General features: G+C 36.0%; 1 protein-coding gene across 1 annotated transcript in view; it reads right to left on the bottom strand.

Moving 5' to 3' along the window:
* The window catches only part of LOC125157065 (olfactory receptor 13H1-like), a 33,404-nt gene extending 20,960 nt beyond the window's left edge, over positions 1-12,444 (bottom strand). The window contains exons 1-2 of the mRNA XM_047843295.1: positions 11,650-12,444; positions 9,517-9,628 (exon numbers count right to left, since the gene is read on the bottom strand). Of these exons, the coding sequence (XP_047699251.1) occupies positions 9,517-9,628; positions 11,650-12,444 (907 nt within the window). The remainder of the gene's footprint in view (positions 1-9,516; positions 9,629-11,649) is intronic.
* Positions 12,445-21,271: the final 8,827 nt, after the last annotated feature.

The raw sequence follows: 21,271 nt of genomic DNA, 5'->3' as shown, positions 1-21,271 counted from the left end.
TAAATTTCATATTTAAAATAAATAAATAAAGGTTATGCACAGAAAAAGGAAAAAATGTATTAAAAGAAACAATTGAATTAAAATGAGATATAAGAAAATTTATATTTAACACAAAAGAAAACAATAATGGAGGAATAAAGGAACAAGTAAGATACATACAGAAAAGAAATAGCAAATGATAGATCTAAGTCCTACCTTATCAACAATAATATTAAATGTAAATGGATCACACTGTTCAATCAAAAGTCAGAAAGTTGCCAAAGGGATTTAGGAAAAAATCAAAGCATAACCCAACTACATGCTATTTACAAAAGACTTACTTTAGATTCAAAAACACAAATGTGTTGAAAATAAATATTTGGAAAATATATACACCATACCAACAGTACCTAAAATAGAGCTGGTAGACCTAAACTATTATTGGACAAACTAGGCTTTAAGGCAAACACTATTACTATAGACAAAGAAGAACATTCTGTAATGATGAGAGTATGAATCCATCGAGGAGAAGTAACGATTATAAACATATTTACATCTAACAACAAAGCCAAAATATACAAAAAGTAAAAACTGAAGAATTCAAAGGAGGAGTAGGCAGTTCAACAATAATAGTTGGAGACTTCCATACTCCATTTTCAGTCATTGATAGAACAACTAGACAGAGGATAAACAAGAAAATAAAAGGCTTGAACAACACTATAAACTACTTGGATCTATCAAGATCTTACTGAACACTGTATTCAACAACAGAATAAACATTTCTCTCAAGTTCACATAAAACATTTCCAAGATAGATCATATGCTAGAACATGCAACAATTTTCAAGAAATTTAAAATAACTGAAGCCATACAAAGTATGTATATGATCACAATAGAATAAAATTAGAAATTAATAGCAGAAATTAGAGTAATTCCCAAATATATGGAAATTAAGTATTCTAAATAATCAATAGGTGAAAAAAATGACAAGGTAAATTAGAAGGTACTTTGAAATGAGTGAAAACACAAAAAATACCAAAATTCATGAGATATAGCTAATCAGTAAAAGGTAAATAGCTGTACACATCTATATTTTAAAAAGAAATATTTAAAGTCAGTAACCTAAGCTTTCACATTATGAAAGTAGAAAGTGAAGATAAAACTAAACTCAAAACATTGAGAAACAAACAATAAAGGCTAGAATGAAAGTAAATGAAATAGAGAAGAGAAAAATAATAAATTCACTGAAATCAAATGTTTATTCTTTGGAGAGATCCAAAAATTGATAAACTCTTATCTTGAGTTACAAGAGAGAAAGAGACAGAGAAAGAGAAGAAAGAAAGAAAGAAAGAGAAGAAAGAAAAAACTCAAATTTCTAAAATCAGAAATCAAACTTGTGACATCTCTACTAACCTTAGAAACATGAGAATAATTATAAGAGAATACTATTAATAATTGTATACTAAAAGTTGATAAACTAAGTGAAATGAACAAATTTCAAGAACCACACAAACTGCCTCAAGAAGAAATAGAAAATCTGAATAAACCTATAATAAGTGAAGTGATTGAATTAATAATCAAAAATCTTTCCATAAAGTAAGGACCATCCCATATGGATTAACTGTGTAATCCTTCCAAACATTTGGAGAATAATTGACACCAATCCTTCACAAAATGTTCCAAAAGTAGAAGAGAAGGGAATACTTCCCATCATTCAATAGAGCTAATATTACCTTGAAATCAAAATCAGACCTCACAAGAAAATTAAAAACTAGTATCCCTTTTGAATATATAACTCCAAAATCCTTAAAATATGCCAGCAAAGTAAATTCAGCATTATATAAAAATAATTATTCACCATCATTATGTAATATTTATCCCAAGAATGCAAAGTTGGCTTAAATTAATTCATTAAAAGACAAAAATAATATTATCTAAATGGAAACAGTTACATAATTTGATAAAATCTAATACCCTTTCATGATAAAAAAAAAAAGCATTAGGCAACTAGAAACAAAAAGGATGTCCTTCAGCCTGGTAAAGTCCATCAATCAATGAAAACCATGCAGCTAACATTGTAATTAATGGTGAAACACTGAAAACTTTCCCCCTAAGATCTTGGAAGATGACGAGGATTTCTACTTTTACCACTTCTATTCAACGTTGTACTGCAATTTTTGCCAGGAAAATTAGGCAAGAGAAAGAAATAGAATCATCCAGATTGGAAAAGAAGTACAGCTTTCTCTATTCAGACTTATGATCTTGTATATGGGAAATTCTATGGAATCCACAGAAAAACCTACTAGAAGTAATAATCTCTTTTTAAACAAGTTTTCAGGGTATAAGATTACTATACTAAATCAATGCTATTTCTATACACTAGCAATGAACAACCAAAAAAGAAGTTAAGAAAACAGTTCCAATTACAATAGTATCAAAAAGGATAAAATACTTAGGAATAAATTTAACAAAAGGAGTACAATGAAAACTACAAAAAATATTGAAATAAAACCTATCAACATGATACCACATTAACAAAACAACAGATTAAAAAATCATTTCAATAAATGCAGAAAAAGCTTTTGACAAAATTCAATATTTGTTAATAATAAAAACTGTCAACAAACTAGAGGGAAGATACCTCAACATAATAAAGCCTGTGTGTGAAAAACCTACAGCTAATATCACATTCAATGGTGAAAAGCTGAGAGCTTTTCCTTTAAGATTAGGAAGAAGCTAAGGTTGTCTAGTCTCATCTCTTTTATTCACCCTAGTACTGGAAGTTCTGGCCACAGCAATCAGATGAGAAAAAGAAATGAAAGAATCAAATTGGCAAGGAAAAAGTAAAACTTTCATTATTTTCAGATTTCATGATACTATACATAGGAACCCCTGAAGACTCCACCAAAACAATTTATTCATTTAGAAGTAATAAAAGAAATCAGTAAAGCTGCAGGATACAAAATTAATACACTGAAATTGTTTGTGAATCTATACACTAATAACAAACTAGCAGAAAGTGAAATTGAGAAAACAATTCCATTTATAATTGCACCAAAAAGAATAAAATACCTAGGAATAAACTTATCCAAGGAGGTGACGGGTCTGTACTCTGAAAACTGTAAGACATTGAGGAAAGAAATTGAAGACAACACAAATGGAAAGATATTCCATGCTCACTGATTGGAGGAATTAATATTGTTAAAATGTCCATACTACTCAAAGCAATCTACAGATTCAATGCAATTCCTATTAAAATACCAACAGCATTTTTCACAGAACTAGGACAAATAATTCTGAAGTTTGTACGGAACCACGAAATACCTAGAATAGCCAAAGCAACCTTGAGGAAGAAGAACGAAGCTGGAGGTATCACAATCCAAGATTTCAAGATACACTACAAAGCTGTAGTAATCGAAACAGTTTGCTATTGGCACCAAAATAGACACATAGATCAGTGAAATAGAATAGAGAACTGGGAAATAAACCCACATTTATATGATAAATTAATGACAAAAGAGGTAGGAATACACAATGGGGAAAAGACAGGCTCTTCAACAAATGGTGGTGGCAATACTGAACAGCCACATGCAAAAGAATGCAACTGGGTTACTTTATTACACCATACACAAAAATGAACTCAAAATTAATTGAAGACCTAAATGTGAGACATAAAACCATAAAATTCCTATAAGAAAACATAACATACCTTGACATTGGCATTAGCAACAATTTTCTAGATATGTCTCCTCAGGCAAGAGAAACAAAAGAAAACTAAACTATTGGGACTACACCAAAATAAAAAGCTTTTCACAACAAATGAAACTACCAACAAAACTAAATGGCAACCTACTGAATGGGAGAAGATACTTGTAAATGATATGGCTGATAAGGGGTTAATATCCAAGGTATATAAAGAATTTGTACAACTCAACACCAAAAAACCAAATAATCTGATTAAAAAATAGGCAGAAACCTCAGTAGACATCTTTCCAAAGAAGGTATACAACTGGCCAACAGATGCAAGAAAAGATGCTCAACATCACTAATTTTCAGGGCAAATAAAAGCCACAGAGATATCACCTTACACTTGTCAGAATGGCCAGAATAAAAAAGATAAGAAATAACAAGTGTTAGCAAGGAAACGGAGAAAAAGGAACACTTGTGCACTGTTGGTGGGTGTACAAACTGGTGCACCCTCTGTAGAATACAGTATGGAAGTACCTCAAAAATTACAAATAGAAATACTATATGATTCAGTAATTCTACTAGCAGGTATTTACCCAAAGGAAATGAAAACATTAATTCAAAGAGATATATGCATCCCTATGTTTATTGCAGCATTACTTAGAATAGCCAAGATAATGGAAGCAACCCAAGTGTCAATGAATAGGTGGATAGATAAATAAAATGTTATTCTATCTATCTATCTATCTATCATCTATCAATCACCTATCTATATAATGGAAGCAACCCAAGTGTCAATGGATAGGTGGATAAATAAATAAAATGTTATTCTATCTATCTATCTATCTATCATCTATCAATCACCTATCTATATAATGGAAGCAACCCAAGTGTCATTGGATAGGTGGATAGATAAAGATGTGATTATCTGTATCTATATCTTTATATCTTTAGATAGATAGATGATAGATAGATAGATAGATAGATAGATAGATAGATAGATAGATATAGTGGAATATCAGCCATAAAAATGAGTGAGATCTTGCCATTTGTGACATGTCATGGACCTATAAGTTATTATGCTAAGTGAAATAAGTAAAAGAAAAAAAAAGTAACACTGAGAAAGGCAAATACCATATGATTTCACTCCTAGGTGAAATCTAAAAAAACAAGTGAATAAATAAACAAAAAGCAGAATCAGACCTGTAAATAGAGAAAACAAACTGATGGTTGCTAGAGGGGAGAGGAATGGGGGATAAGCAATATGGGTGAAGGGAAGAGGGAGTTATGGGCTTCCAGTTATGGAATGAATAAGTCATGGGAATAAAAGGCACAGCATAAGGAATATAGTCAATGATATTGCAAAAGCATTGTATGGTGACAGATGGTGGCTACACTTGTGGTGACCATAGCATAATGTATACAGAAATTGAATCCCTATGTTGTACACCTGAGACTAATGTAACATTGTGTGTCAACTATACTCAAAAAACCAAACAAACAAACTGTGTGGTACTGATATAAGGGTGGACATATTGATGAATGGAGTAGAACTAAACATCTAATAATAAACCCATATATTTTTGGTCAATTTATTTTTGACACAGGTGCCAAGACAATCCAATGGGTAGAATGGCAGTCTTTTCTACAAATGGTGCTGGGACAAGTGGATATGCACATGCAAAAAGATGAAATTGAAACCCCACCACACACCATATACAAAAGTTAACTCAAAATGGACCAAAGTCCTAATTGTCAGAGTTAAAAGCTTGCAACTCTTAAGGGGCGCCTAAGCACCTCAGTCGGTTAAGCATCTGACTTCAGCTCAAGTCATGGTCTCACAGTTCATTGGTTTGAGCCCCGCGTCAGGCTCTCTGCTGTTAATGCAGAGCCTGCTTCGGATCCTCTGTCTCCCTCTCTCTACTCCTCCTCCAGCCTCTCTCTGTCTCTCAAAAATAAATAAACATAAACATTTTTTTAAAAAGTTTGCAACTCTTAGAACAAACATAGGCATAAATATTTGTAACATAAATATTTTGGTATAAATATTTGTGACACAGGCCTAAATATTAGATAGTGATTTCTTAGATATGGTACCAAAATCACAAGGCACACACCAAAAAACCCCAATAAACTTGACATCATCAAATTCAAATGTGTTTGTACTTCAAAGGCTACTACTAAGAAAGTAAAAAGACAACCCACAGAATGGGAAAAAATATTTTCAAATTAGGTATCAAATAGGGATTAATATATAGAAGATAAAGAGAGCTCTTTCAACTCAATAGTAAACAAATAACCCCGTTAAAAAATGAGCAAAGGATCTGAAAATACATTTCTTGAAAGCTAAACGAATGGAAAAAAAAAGCACATAAAAAGATGCACAACATCATCGGTTATTAGGAAAATGCCAATCAAAATCACAATGAGGGGCGCCTGGGTGGCTCAGTCTGTTAAGCTACCGATTCTTGATTTCAACTCAGGTCATGATCTCACAATTCATGAGATGGAGCCTCACATCAGGCTCCATGCTGGCAACACGGAGCCTGCTTGGGACTCTCTCTCTGCCCCTCCCCTGCTCACACACACACTCTCAAAATAAATAAACATTAAAAAAATTACAATGGGTTACCTATTTTAGTCCACTAGGTGGCTATAATAAACTAAGTGAATATTTTGTTGCATTGGCTAAGATATGGAGTAATTAGCAACTTCATACATTCCTGTGGTATGGGTTCCCACATATCTCTAGTTTTGCAGATACATGTGTATTACATCCTGAAGCTTATTATTTCTGAAAATATAAGGAGAAGCACTGGATGAATTTGGTATATCCATATACTAGAATATTATTCAGCCACAAAACATTAATCAACATAAATCTTGAAAACATTATGCTAAGGTGAACAACCCACATATTGTATGATTTCCTTTACATAAAATGTCTTGAATAAGGAAATTCATAGAGATGGAAAGTACATTTGTGGTTACTGGAGGCTGAGGAAAAGGGAAAATGGGGAGTAACAGCTAATGTGTACAGGGTTTCTTTCTAGGGATGATGAAAATATTCTGGAATTAGTGGTGATGATTGCACATCTTAGTCAAGGTACTAAATGGCATTGAATTGTTCTATTTAAAATGGTGAAATTATGGCATGTGAATTATATCTCAATAAAGCTTTTTAAAAATGCTGAAGTCCTTACAATGATCAAGAAGTACCTATGCAGTTTGATCCCTTGTTCCTCTCTGAGCTCATCTGCTGCTTTCCTCCTTTTGGCTCACTCCCATGCAGCCACCTGGCTTCCTTGGTGTTCTTCAAATACCTTATGTGTTCTTCTACTTTAGCGCCTTTGCCTGGAATATTATTTTCCTACATATTCACACACTTCCCCCCTCATTATTCAAGTTCCAAATTCTCAGGTGGGACTTTTCTGATCACTCTATTTAAGAAGTGCCTATCCTATCTTTCCCTATCTGTTACCATGCTTTTATATTTTAACAACATACTGTATGATTTATTTTTATGGTTTAGGTTCCTGCACCATAACATAAGCCTTATGAATGTGGAGACATTTTTTACTCATTGATGTGTCCCAAAAGCCTAGAACAATGCCTGGTACACACAGTAGGTTCTCTCTATGTCTCTTTATCTTTCTCTGTGTGTCTTTATTAAACATTCATTTGTATATTTATGTTTACCTGTTGTTGAAGGAAGGAAGGAAGGAAGGAGGGAAGGAAGGAAGGAAGGAAGGAAGGAAGGAAGGAAAGGGGGGGAGGAGTGAATGTTATACCACCTACCCATCCCCTTGCTCACTTAGCTCTAGCTAAACTTGTCTTCTTTCTGTTCCTTTAACATGCTCAGTTCTTTCTTCAGAGCCTTTGTATTTTTTCCCTTATTCTAGTGCACTCCCTTTCCTCAACTCCTCAAAGTGTGAACTTTAAGCATTTAATGGATCTTCAGTTTCAGTTTAAATATTACTTCTTCTGAGAGATCTTATCTTACAATCTGATCCAAAATACATCTCACATTTCACTCTACCTTCCTGTTTGTTTCCTTCAGAGTACTTATCATGCTTTTTAAAGTCGTTTATTTATATATGTGATCATCTATTTAATATCTGTTTCTCTATCAAAATGTTTAGCACCTAAGGTCAGGAACTTTGTCTTTTTTACTGGGGATTCCAAGTGCTAGCAAATTACATAACACATAGAAGGTACTCAATAAGTTTTGCTTTGAATGAGTAAAGTGAGGAATAAAAAGAGGCAAAGTGTTAACCTCCAACACTTACAGCCAGACACACATACAGGACTGTGTATGTTTTCCATAATTTCAGGTATGGGATTCAGCCAGGTGAAGTGTGATAACCTTGCTGCACACAGAATAAACTAGGCATTTCAACATACAGGATCTCTGGTGCCAGAGTTATATAATATTTAATATGATAAGGATAGTAAAAATAATTAATATTTCATTGGCTTCCTATTTGACAATACTGTGCTAGGTGTTCTACATTGTTGATCTTATTTGATCCTCATAGCAACCCTATGAAGTAGAGACTTATTATTATTATTATTATTATTATTATAATGAATATTACTATTGTTATCAACTGCATAGATGAGGATGGGAGTATGAGGAAGGTTAAAGTAACTTGCCCAAGGATGCACAGCTAAAAAATGGTATTTTATTTTATTTTTAATTTTAAGTAGGCTCCATGCCCAACATGGAACTTGAACTCACAGCCCTGAGGTCAAGAGTCACATGCTCTACCTGCTGCACCAGCCAGGCGCCCCCAAGAAGTAGTCTTTTAAATCTCAAAAGTCTCAATTCAAACGAGGTCTTTCTAACAATAAAGTCTGTGTGTGCATGTCTTTGTGTGTATGTGGGATGGCAAATACTAGTATACAGGGCCATTGACTCAAACATGTTAGTGAAAAAACTTTAGTGACTGTTTATTTTTTTATTTTCTTAATGTTTATTTATTTTTGAGCGAGAGAGAGTGACAGCCAGAGTGCGAGCGGGGGAGGGGCTGAGAGAGCGGGAGACACAGAATCTGAAGCAGGCTCCAGGCTCTGAGCTGTCAGCCCACAGCCCGATGTGGGGCCCGAACCCACAAACCATGAAATCATGAACTTAGATTGGACGCTTAACCTACTGAGCCACCCAGGTGCCCCTATCGGGTGACTGTTTTAACCAAAACAACAAAAATATTGCAGGAATAAGTGAGCCATTTTCTGTGTGCTCGTTTCCATATGATGAAAAGAGTAGCTTTAATAGTTCTGCTTTCATGACTTGTTGAAACTCAAGGAACATGCAACAGACAATTAATTTCACTTTCTTATTAGTACCGGTGTGTTGACAGACTCACTCAAAAGCCAATGATAGTTTCTTAGCTTTTTAAAAATTATAAATTTCTTTCTTTTGAACACTTCCAGGTGGGCTCTCAAGTGTTTCTTTCTTTCTTTCTTTCTTTCTTTCTTTCTTTCTTTCTCTTTCTTTTTTCTCTCCTGCTGCCAGCACATAGCGCAAAGCTCTTTTCTCAGTTATGTTGATTTTGAAGGGGTCAGTTCAACCTTCTAAGACGTCGCCTGGTGATTTTTGGCACACGTTATGAGAAGATGGTGTGCGGGGAGGCAGAGTTGCCCATTATCAGCTGCAAGTCATAAGTGCTGTTTGGCAGAGATAAGAAATTTAAACACCTCCCAAGGCATAGGTACTTCCAAAGTATTGCTTTGTTTATTATAAGTCAAACTTGTTCATTTTGAAGACAACTTTCCCAATACACTTTTAACAGAAAGGCAACTTATGCACATATCTCTGATCAGTTGTTCTTATAATCTCTTACTTACACTTTCTATTCATCCAGTCTTGATTTCGTGTCAGAAACTTTCCTGCGGCTTGTTCTCCACTTCCAGATGTAACATATTTCTCTCTCCAGAGAGAACCCTGTCTAACTTCTTCCTGAGGTAATCAAAAGGGAAGACATTAGTTCACCTGTCTAATTTTCTCTTGCAGCTAAAAACGTCCCTGCCTCTCCCCAATAAATTTCTTTCTGTCAGCAAAAGTCACATCTCATTGCTTGTTCTTCTCTACCTCTTCTAGTCCCTAATGAAAATGATCAAACTCCAATAAGTATTAGGTTTGCAGTTTCACTCCTTTTTTTTTCCTTTTGAGGAATCATGTTTGTTTCCCCCCTCTAGTGTTTGACTTTATCTGTTCACCATGTCTTGTTAGTTAGTTATTAGTACCTTCCGTTTTGTTTCAGGAGTGCTTTAGGTTAAATGAAGAGTATTAGAAACGCCAGAAATAAAACTTACAAAAGAATTTGTTCAAGGTTAAATTGGCAATGTTACAACAAAGTTTGCATAACACCATAGATTCCCTTTCTAAAAAGTTCTCTGTTGGCATTCCCACACTTTTATTATTTTCATTTACAATAGTCTTCTGTCGGCTTGTGTTGTTGACCAATTAGGTATTAATTTCTTACTTACACAGTGAAATAGAATGGATCAAACTGGGATCTGCCTGTCAGGATTTATCTGGAAACAGTGGTGAAGTGAATCAATGTTGAAATAAATTTGGGGGCTTTTTATTAGTCACAAGTAGCCCACCGCAGCATTTTCTGTTTCCAAAATTGGATTGATTCATTGTCATTTTGACCCAACGACAAAGACCCTGACTCTTGAAATACAATTGACCAATGAACATGGGAAACATATTCAACCTCATCTCTAATAGGATAAATTCACATTAAGACAACAGAACCTATTTTTTTCAGTGTATCATATTCTCATAAATTATTTTAAAAAGATACAGTCATTATTGGTACAGACATAAATGAATGAACACTCATATAATGGGTATAGATGTCAGAGAGTGAATTGACAGTGTTTTTCTTTTTCGGCTGACATGTATTTAGTGTCCACCACATGCCGAACATATGATAGAAGATTAACATGCATCATCTCATTTCATTCTCAAACCAGCTTTGTGAGGTAGGCACTCTTATAATCCCCATTTTACAGATGAGAAAATTGAAACTGAGAGATGGGAAGTAAGAAATCCCACGCGGCCATAAGTCTCAGTCTTAAACACATGTCTGCTGGATTCTAGAACCAATGTAAGCCTCATTGAGTGTTGGCATTACAGGTGCTTTTTTATTTTTTTCTCTACCTGCCTCATGTATTTAAAAATAATGAACATTAGAATTTTTATAATCCAAAAATACAGTACACATTTTCTTGTTTGTTAAGGAGTTTTAAAGGGATTAGATTTGCTCTGTGAGGTCAACTTTGGAAGCAGCATGCGATTATTCATGACTACGGTACGTTGACAGAGAAAATGGGTCCTGATCTACTTATCCAGACATGTAATTGTAAGTTCCATAAGGTCATCATTTCTGGCCCTCGGTACCTACACAGTCTTGAAGGGCTTTTTGCTTCATCAGAAGGCCTTCTATGTGGAAGTCTTATGTAGCAGTTGAGTAATTTTCCTCTCTGCATACTCACATTCATCTCTCTCTGAAGCTTGGGTAATGATATACCTCATAGAAAAAGCATCAAGAGAAAAAAATGTCCATTTTGCAACTTTGCTCTTTACCATCTACCAAAGAGAATCTTAGAATATTGAAATATTTCTCGTTCAGTAAAATGACATAACTACATAGGATTCAAATGTACTAATTATTATTTTGTTTTATAAATGCTCCCACAAGATTGTCCTGTATAGTTTATTATGTAAATGAATGGCATTGTAAATTTTTAACATATCTTTTTGAGTGGGAGGATATTCTTTATCACATGCTTGTTGGAAATAGAAGAAATGCATTTGAAACTAATGGTCTTATGAAAATATTTTGCTATTTATACCTTGTTATTTTTATAAGTCAGTGTCAAGCTGTCAGTTAGATGAACCTCCATGGGATATTCATGTCCTTTCTAGGATTCTTTCTTTCAAATAATTTTTCTTAGGACATCTTTCACATCTTTGTTTCTCAAGGTGTAAATGAGGGGGTTCAACATAGAAGTTACAACACCATAAAATGCAGAGATGACTTTACCCTGGTCCTGGGACTCCCTTGATTGAGGTTTCAGGTACATGTAGATGGCTGTTCCATAAAATATGGTGACCACAGTCAGGTGGGACCTATAGGTGGAAAAAACTTTGAGCCTGCCCTCTGCAGAGTGGATCCTTAGCATGACAACCACAATGCGAGTATAGGAGATGAGAATGAAGATAAAAGGTAGGGGCAGTGTGAATATGCCTATGACCAGACCCAGAATAAGTCTGACTGTGGTGTTTGAGCCAGTGAGCTTCAATAGGGCCTGGACCTCACAGGTAAATTGATTGATGACATTGCATCCACAAAAATGGGCAGGAATTGCAATGATCAGTATTATTGCTAAAAGGAAGGCACTGGCCCAAGTCACCATGGCCAACTGTATGCAGACCTGGTTGTTCATAATGATGGTGTAACACAGAGGATTAGATATTGCAATAAATCTATCATAAACCATGATAGCAAGGAGGAGACACTCTGTCATCCCCAGAAAAATAGTGATTGTCATCTGACCATAACAGCTAGTGTAAAAAATGGTAGGGTCGTCTTTTAAACCATTGAACAACAAAAAAGGTACTGAATTGCTAGAGTAACAGATATCGAGGAAGTACAGGTTACTTAGGAAAAAATACATAGGGGTGAGAAGCTGGTCATCAACTCTAACCATGACAAGGATTAGACTGTTACCCACCAATGTGATCAGGTAAACTGCTACCATGGTGCAATAAAAGCAACCTGGGATTTTGGATAGTTGGAGAAACCCACCAGGATGAATTCTGTCACTTCACTGCCATTTTCAGTACCCAAAATAGCCATTTTCTTCTATCTGCTGAGAAAGAAGAAATTCAATTCATTTTATTTATTTATTTTTTAAATTTTTTTTCAACGTTTTTTATTTATTTTTGGGACAGAGAGAGACAGAGCATGAACGGGGGAGGGGCAGAGAGAGAGGGAGACACAGAATCGGAAACAGGCTCCAGGCTCCGAGCCATCAGCCCAGAGCCTGACGTGGGGCTCGAACTCACGGACCGAGAGATCGTGACCTGGCTGATGTCGGACGCTTAACCAACTGCACCACCCAGGCGCCCCTCAATTCATTTTAATTTGAGGAACATTTATTGGGGTTCTTCTGTGTCCTCAGTCCTATATCAGGTGATATTAGGAAAAGATGTTTGAGAAAGAAGGGATACTGTGGAAGCTTATATTCTAATTTGGGAGATAAAACACTCAGACACATCACAAGATTAATTTGCACAGTAGCGCATTTCATTGTAAGTCTTAATTCCCCCATCTATACAATGAGCACCTGAAACTTGCTTTGAACCTCCTCCTTAAAGAAAATGTGCCAATTCACTGCTCAAATGTAATTAGACTTGAATCATAAAATTGCTAATTGTTTTTCCCCTGCTATAGATATTAGCCTGAAATTTGTTTTTAGGTGGTTCATATCCATGACATAAAATTGTGCCCAGTTCATTCTCATTTCTTCCTCACCCTACACATCCAATCACTGAGCCCTATTGGCTCCTCCTCCTAAGTATGTTTTAAATCCACCTATAATTCTAAATATCCACAGCCAACATTTATTTAGTTAGAGCCACCATCATTTAACAGATCTCCCTACTTCTATTCTTTCCTCTCTATAGCCTATTCTCCATTCAACAGCCAGGGAGACCTTTTACAAACATGCATAATTATCACCATATCTTTCCCATGCTTAAAATCACTCTAGGGTTTCTAATTAGACTTGGAATAAAATCTAACCTATTTACCATGACCTACAAGACTCTGAATGATCTGACCCTAACCTTATCCTACACTGTGTCTTCTTGTGCTCACCATGTTCCAGCCATACTGTCTTTATGAAGCACTGCAAGCTCATTCACACCTCAGAGCTTTTGCACATTGTGTTCTCTCTGCTGGAAATATTCTTCCTACCCTCTTTGACTGGTGAAGTCATAGTCATCCTTAATATCTCAGCCTAAAAGAAATTTCATTAGAAAAGCCTTCCCTAACCTCACTAAAACCAAATCATATCTTTTTGTTGAAGTTGTTCCCAACACTCCAAACTTTTTCTGCGTAGCTCTTATTATAGTTTCTATTTATATATTGTGTAATTATTTAATTTATGCCCCCTTACTAAAATTTAAGCTTTCGGGGCGCCTGGGTGGCGCAGTCGGTTAAGCGTCCGACATCAGCCAGGTCACGATCTCGCGGTCCGTGAGTTCGAGCCCCGCGTCAGGCTCTGGGCTGATGGCTCGGAGCCTGGAGCCTGTTTCCGATTCTGTGTCTCCCTCTCTCTCTGCCCCTCCCCCGTTCATGCTCTGTCTCTCTCTGTCCCAAAAATAAATAAACGTTGAGAAAAAAATCTTAAAAAAAATAAAATTCCTTTAAAAAAAAATTTAAGCTTTCGAGGGAAGAAGCCCTGACACATCCCGTGTACTGCCTTATTTTTACTACCTCACACAGTGCCTAGTGCAAACCCACAATATATGGGTTCAGTACAGATTTGTTGAATGAATCGAGGCCAGTTTGGCTCTTCTGTCTTACCCAATGCCATGACACTGATTTGACTAGAGCCTACATTGAAGTGGCTGAAGGAAATAGGGTAAAAAGCCCATGGTGAGAAGCAGTATTTCATTTCATAGTATTCAATCTTGCTAATGGCTTGTTGCTCAGAAATGAACTTTAAGATCTCGTATTTTTTTTTTAGCCCTACATTTGCTCTTTGCTTGCAGGGAAGATGTTATAGCAAAAAGAGAAAGTGGGTTATTATACTAGAATCTGAAAAAAAAAGTGTTTTTACACTTTTTTGTCCACTCAAATTTTTATTTGCTTTATTTGGTCCAATTCTATCAAGTATGAGTGCTATCACATACCAGCTCATTATTAAGGTCAAAATCTTTTTTTTTTTTTTTTGATTGTAAGATTCCCATCATGTTCTAGTCACAAATCAGAATTTGGGGCATTTGTAGGAGAATCTAGTTTCAGACTCATGAGGCAGGTGTCATACCTTGGTGAGTACAGGCCATGGATAGGAAGGTTTGTCTTAGGAGCTGGTCAGCAAGAAAGTTCATCCAGACTCACGATGTAGGTAATCACTTCAGATTCTCTTTCTAGAACAGACTCCAGAACTCAGAAGGTATGAAACCTAAATTTATGGACAAGTAATTCAGGAAGTAGAGTAAGACTTTGTAACAGGATCCTCAGTATATCCTAATACAGGATAAGGGAGCTCTGAATAGAAATCGGGACCAAGGGCAGACAGACTGAAAAAATATTGAGGTGCTGCTAAGCTTCTAACTACAGCTGCTTACTTATTACAGTGATCCTATGAGGAGGCTCTTCACTACCTCCAATGAGAATTAGAAGACTCATTTTTGTTCTGTGTGCTCCCAGAATTAGGATCAGAAAACAGAATGAATCTGAAAAGGAAAAGTCTTCCTGGAGTAGTTATGAGGCTGAGGCCGAAGTCAGGTGATCTTGTCTTTGTGCAATGGTGACACGACAACCATAATTTCCTAATAGCATTACAAGGAAAGGATTTTCAAGGCACAGCCTTTTTCAAGGGGCATTAAATCTTCACACTAGAATGACAACATGTTTAATCATGAAGCCTTCTTCTAATTTACAATCCTCACCATCTTATAGTCCTGACGATCTCAGAACAAATGCCAGTATGAATAGCTGGAAAACAAAGAACAGATTTTTGTGCTTATGTGATTGGAGTAAATCTCACCAGATCAACCACATATATCTTTTAGTTGAATAATTCAGTGTTTTAGTTCAGTTGTGCAGGCCAAAATCTTCCTAAATTAATTAGACATATGTGGAGATACACATATAGTTACTGGTTTTTGATCTTTCAGAAATATTTGGGGCACACTTCAAGACTTTTTTTTTAACGCAGATTTCCCAAAGAAGTTCTTCTTTATCTACCATGCAAAAGCATGCTTCCCAGGAGGATTCATCCTATCTTTAATGCTAAAATTAAGGGATTCTTGGAACATCTTCCTTGTTTTCTGAGCTTTTCAGAAAGCTCCCAGAAGCTCAAAATATACGTAATGGAATGGGTGGTACTTACAGACAGAAATTTATATTATCCACACCAGGCAGTGTAGAGTGGTGGTTAACAGCATGAGTTCTGGATCAAAGTTTGGATCCTGGATCCATCACTGATTCACTGTGTAACATCAGTAATTTGCTTAACTTGTTTATGCCTTAGTTCCTTGATTGTAAAATTGGGACAATTATAGTGTTTATCTCAAAGGATCTTTGTGCTATATACACATTAGCTATTATTATTTTTAAATAAGGCCTCACTTGGGAAGTAGCACCCATGAAAATATGGCCATATTGGTTATCTTTTTTTTTTCTGGAGGGTGGAAAATAATTCAGTAAATGATAATAATAAGGCAATATGGTCAGATTATAGTGTGAGCCCTCTGGAGACAGAATTTGCATTTTATTTCTTTAACTCCAGTACTTGGCTCAGTTTCTGACACATGGGAGGAACTTAATGAATATTTTTGAAATCGAATTGACTTTACTCACCTGAAGAGCAAAAAACAAAAGAAAACAAAACACCCCACAAAACCACAAACAACAACACTAAGGTCTCTAAGAGTTGTGTTGATATAGCCCCTTATGTGTTGCATGATCATCAGCTCACTGAAGTGCTGCAGTCTTTCAGGAGGAGTGAGTTACAGGTGCATGCTGAGATCCATGTCAAGACTGACCATTCCACATATATATGTTTCAAGAGACAAAAATGACTTCCTTTCTTCTTACCAGGGTATATGTTCTTTACTTGCTCTTACAGTGGATTGTGTCTTGATTCCGCTCAGCATTTTGGAATCCAGGACTCCAAATCATTCAAAGTGTAAAGAAGGAGAGTGAAGAATATTAACATTATCAGCTGCTACCTTCTGAGTTTATTCATTATGGTTCCAAAGAAGTAAGTTCACTGAAGAGACTTCAGGGACCAAGTCCCTAGAAGGCAATTAAATCTCACTACTAAATTGAAGCCGTATATTCTTTGGGGAGTGTTATTTCTAAGTCATTAAAGTACAAGTATCTTTTGTCCACTAATTCCAATAGTTCACTGGTGACACTGTAAAACTTTTGACTCACATCATCAACTTCATTTCTGCTCTTAAGTTACCAAAGAGTAGATCCAGCTCTAGGATGATTACGCAGAGTCCTGTGTTTCTTAGGAGGGTTCCCAACACAGTGACTTAAGAAGGTAATCAATGAATGAGGAGGGAGGAGTGGCCACTGTCTATTGGGACTCTATAAAAGCTTTCAATTAAGCACTCAGGTAAATGCAGTTCTGTAAACAGTGTTTACTGAAGGTGTCCTCTTCCTCTTTATATTTCCCTGATGTCCCCCAGTCCATCCCAGCCATCTTTGTTTTGAACAGTTTCTGTAAATCCCACTTTTTCCTAAAATTTTCCTAGATTAGTTTTGAAGTGTCATACAAACTGTTGCTGTCTAAATATAATATTGCATCCCTTCATTCACTGCTCCATTGATTTACTTTATCTGTGCATGTACTTAATGACAATAGCTTTATTTTATTGATTTCCTGCTTAGTTATGCTCTGAACATATGAAGACTTGTTTATTATTTTTACATGTATCCTTGTTAAATTTTTCAACTTGCCTATTAAGATTTTAGGGACTGGGGATGAAGCATCTTTGCAGATAGTCCAGCTGAGTGGTACTCAAAATGTTTACAATGAGATAAGAACAAAATTGAGGGTAAATATTTAGTAACTTTTAAAGTGATTTGACACAGCTGTGACTTTTTATTATATTTTATAAAATATCAGTCTGTAACAACTGGGAAATTTAAAAGACAACTGTTCTTTACCACCTATAGTCTAGGCAGTATTGGTTCAGCACTCATTCATTTAACCAATTCTTATTGGGCCTATACTCTGTGCCAGAAACTATGCTAGGGAGATGAATATTTATTTATTCAGAGATGAATAAAACAAACTTCTTGTTCTCTATAAGCTTATGATCTAATTGGAATAAACATTCTAAAACAACTAATTATAAAATAACATGAAAGATGTTAAATTTGAGGTTGTACAAAATGTTATTAAGTGAAAGAAATGGAATTAAGTCACCATCCAGGGTTAAACAGAACAGGATAAGCTCTGGGGAGAGCTTCACAGAGGCAATGACCGTAGATCTGGCTCTTAGAGGCTGACTGAGATTTTGTCAGTCACTGCAGGCAGGAAGAACAGCATGTACAGTAACATAGATGCATACAAAGTTTAGAGAAAGAAAAGTATTATTTTCCTGGAGTATGGAGTCTATGGAGATGAAATAGACAGTGAGGATAGAGAGATTAGCAAGGGCATTGATTAATGTGATTCATGTTGCATATTCTATAGGAAATAGGGAGCCCATTGGAAATTCCTAATCTTGGGGTGAGATTATAAACCAGGGATTAACAGGATGAGATCTTTCCCTTTAGAATAGTCACTCTGGAGACATTGATTGGATGGCTAGGTTGGAGAGAGATAAGATTGGATTAGAGAAAAATAGTTAGGTGCTTGTTACACTCATTCTGGTAAGAGTTGATGAGTCTGTGAACCAAGACACAAGCATTGAGAACAAAGAAAAGGGGATGGATTTGAAAGACATTTCAGATGAAGAATCAATAACATTCAGTGAGTGAGTAGTTGTCATAGGTAAGCGAGAAGAAGACATGAAGGCTAATGCTGAGGATAATGAAAATCCCATCATGTAGCATTTGTAATGTGCTTTTAACTTTGTAACATCTAACATCTATGATCTCATTTGATCTTTCAACCATTCTGGGGTAGGTTAAGGAATATATTTTACCCCTGTTTGACACATGCAGTCCAGAGAGGTTAAGTGATTCACCCAGAGTTTCATAGCTCATTAATGGCAGAACCCAGACTAGAATCCAGACTTCCTGACGCCTAATCATGCGCTTTTCCTACTCCATCATGATATTGTACTGAAAAAGTGCTTGACCTGCTGTGCACATTTAACCAGAAACAATTAGTATGTATATTCTTTGTGTGTGGGGGGGAACAAAGAGGAGAGAGAGAAGCCACCCAGTGAGGTGAGCACCTAAACTACTTTTGAGTCAACTGAAAATTCAATAATGGTAATAGTAACTCTATAATAACAATAATAAAAAATAGGTAATGTTTATTGAGGATTTACCATGTCCCAGCTATAATTCTCAGCACTTTATAGAAATCAACAGATTTAATCTTCTTGATAACCCTATTAGTTCAGTCTTATGATTGTCTTCCTGTTATAGATGAGGAAACTGAGGCAGGAAGTTGCCCAACATCAGATAGCTACTAAGTGTCAGGGTCAGATTTTTAACCTAGACAATCTGAAAGCATAGTATTTTTTCCTTTCTCTGCTCAGCAACAGTCTTGCCTTCTTTCTATTCCTCCTTTCCAAAGACTCCCTGTACCTATCAGGCACCCATCAGAAAAAAATATCTAGGTGCCAGAAAAATTGTATTCGTTTTCAAAAAGTTAAGTTAAATTTGAGTTTTTATTAAGGTCGAGTTTTTATTAAGGTATAATTGACATATAACATCATATTACTTTCAGGTGTACTACATAATGATCCAGTAGTGTATATACTGTGAAACAATCACCATGATAAATCTAGAATTGTATTCTAGCCCTAGTCTTGTCACTAACTGTTGACCTTGATAATATTACAGACACTAAATCTTTTCATCTGTAAATGTCAGTTTCATAATACTAATTATAACACCTGTTTGCTTGTCTCATTAAATGTAGAAGATGATATGAGGTCATAAATATACACCAAGAATAAGATAAATTATGAAGTGGGTAAAGTGCTTTATAAACTTAAGAACTAAGAAGAGACAAATTCACACAGCAAGTTTGGCTGTGTACATGTCTTTCTCTCCACCTACAGAGTGAATTCTTTGAGGGGAGAGAACAACTGTGCTTTCTTCAGCACTGTATCCCTGGCAATATCACAGCACCTGCTGGATAGTAGGTGATCATTAAATATTGAATTAATGAAGGATGTGTGGATGCTAGCACGCACAGGTTAAGGAGTAGTCTTGGAATGCACTATTTAAAAAGCAAGTAGGACTGAGAACAAACTGAGGGTTGATGGGGGGTGGGAGGGAGGGGAGGGTGGGTGATGGGTATTGAGGAGGGCACCTGTTGGGATGAGCACTGGGTGTTGTATGGAAACCAATTTGACAGTAAATTTCATATTAAGAAAAAAGCAAGTAGGCATTCTAATACCTGGCATCTTAGGCTTTTGTGATCCAGACATCATAATGACAGCTAATATTTATTGTTCTTTGACTATTGTATAGGCCAGGCAATTTTCTAAGTGCTTTACATGAATCGAGTCACACAATTCTAATAACCAAGCTGTGAAGTCATATTTAACACCTTCCCCATCCTTTTCAGCTTTCACCTGTTTAGTAAAACTTAGAAACTACATTTCCCACACTCCCTTGACAGTAACGTTCAGTTTGGGATTTCATCCACAAAAGGTACTACTCACAGGATCTTGACAAGCCTAAGACACCACGGTTGGTCCTCCTGACATTGCATTTAGGTGTGTAGACTTTGCCAAACAAAGATTTAGGTGGCTCCTGAGCATTCTTCTGTGCCGCATCTGCTTTGGTGTCATTTGTAGCAGTTTCCTCATTGCTACTAAAACTTTCCAAGACTTTTACAACTGTCTGAAGTTGTTGGCAACGCTCCTTTAAAAATGTCCCTTCTCACAGCCCTTCCAAAGGCTTTGTAGGTCTCTAATTCTCTTTATTAAATCCCTCCCTGTCTGAAATAACTGGAGTGGTTTCTGCCTACATGAACAAATACGGAACACTACAGGCAGGTCCTACTATTAGCCCACTTAGATAAAGGGATTGAAGCACGGAAAGTGATTTGAACGAAGAAGTGGCAGAATGTAGATTTGAATCCAACAAGTTTGGCTCCAGGGCCTGTGCTCTAAGTAGTTCTATTCTGTTGCCTTTCCTCAACTGAAATCCCAAATCCTATGAATGGGACATGGTATCTTTTTCTTCAATCCCCATTGGAAAAATGTTATTTGGAGCCCATTTTTTCAGCGTGTAAACTTTCTCCTCAATTTCTGGCAGAACTACCTTGGTTTCGAACCAATCTTTATTTCCAGGCCGAAACCAAGGTAAGCTTTACTACCCAGCTGCCTGAGATGTGGGGTGCACAGTGGAATGTTTCTCGCAGTGCCTATGATTGATCAAGTGAAGAAGCGAGATTCAACCTTAGGAGTTTTTAACAATCCAGAATTGATTTCATTTCATAACATCCTCATAGAGTTCATTTTGTGTTTAAAATGAATTAATATCAATGTTGAATTGGATGGCCTTTGGGGTTTAGATGCCTAGAAACAGAATGTTAGTGCTGGAAGGGCCGTAGTTATGTGAACTAGCTGCTATGTGTGCCTACTTTTTCAGTCAAAACTAACATTTAAAGTCAGGCAGATAGATCTATATATATTGATCTG

Source organism: Prionailurus viverrinus, chromosome X, assembly GCF_022837055.1.
Source record: "Prionailurus viverrinus isolate Anna chromosome X, UM_Priviv_1.0, whole genome shotgun sequence".
Classification (NCBI taxonomy): domain Eukaryota; kingdom Metazoa; phylum Chordata; class Mammalia; order Carnivora; family Felidae; genus Prionailurus; species Prionailurus viverrinus.
The sequence above is the reverse complement of the archived record's forward strand: the minus strand, read 5'-3'. Positions and strand labels throughout refer to the sequence as shown.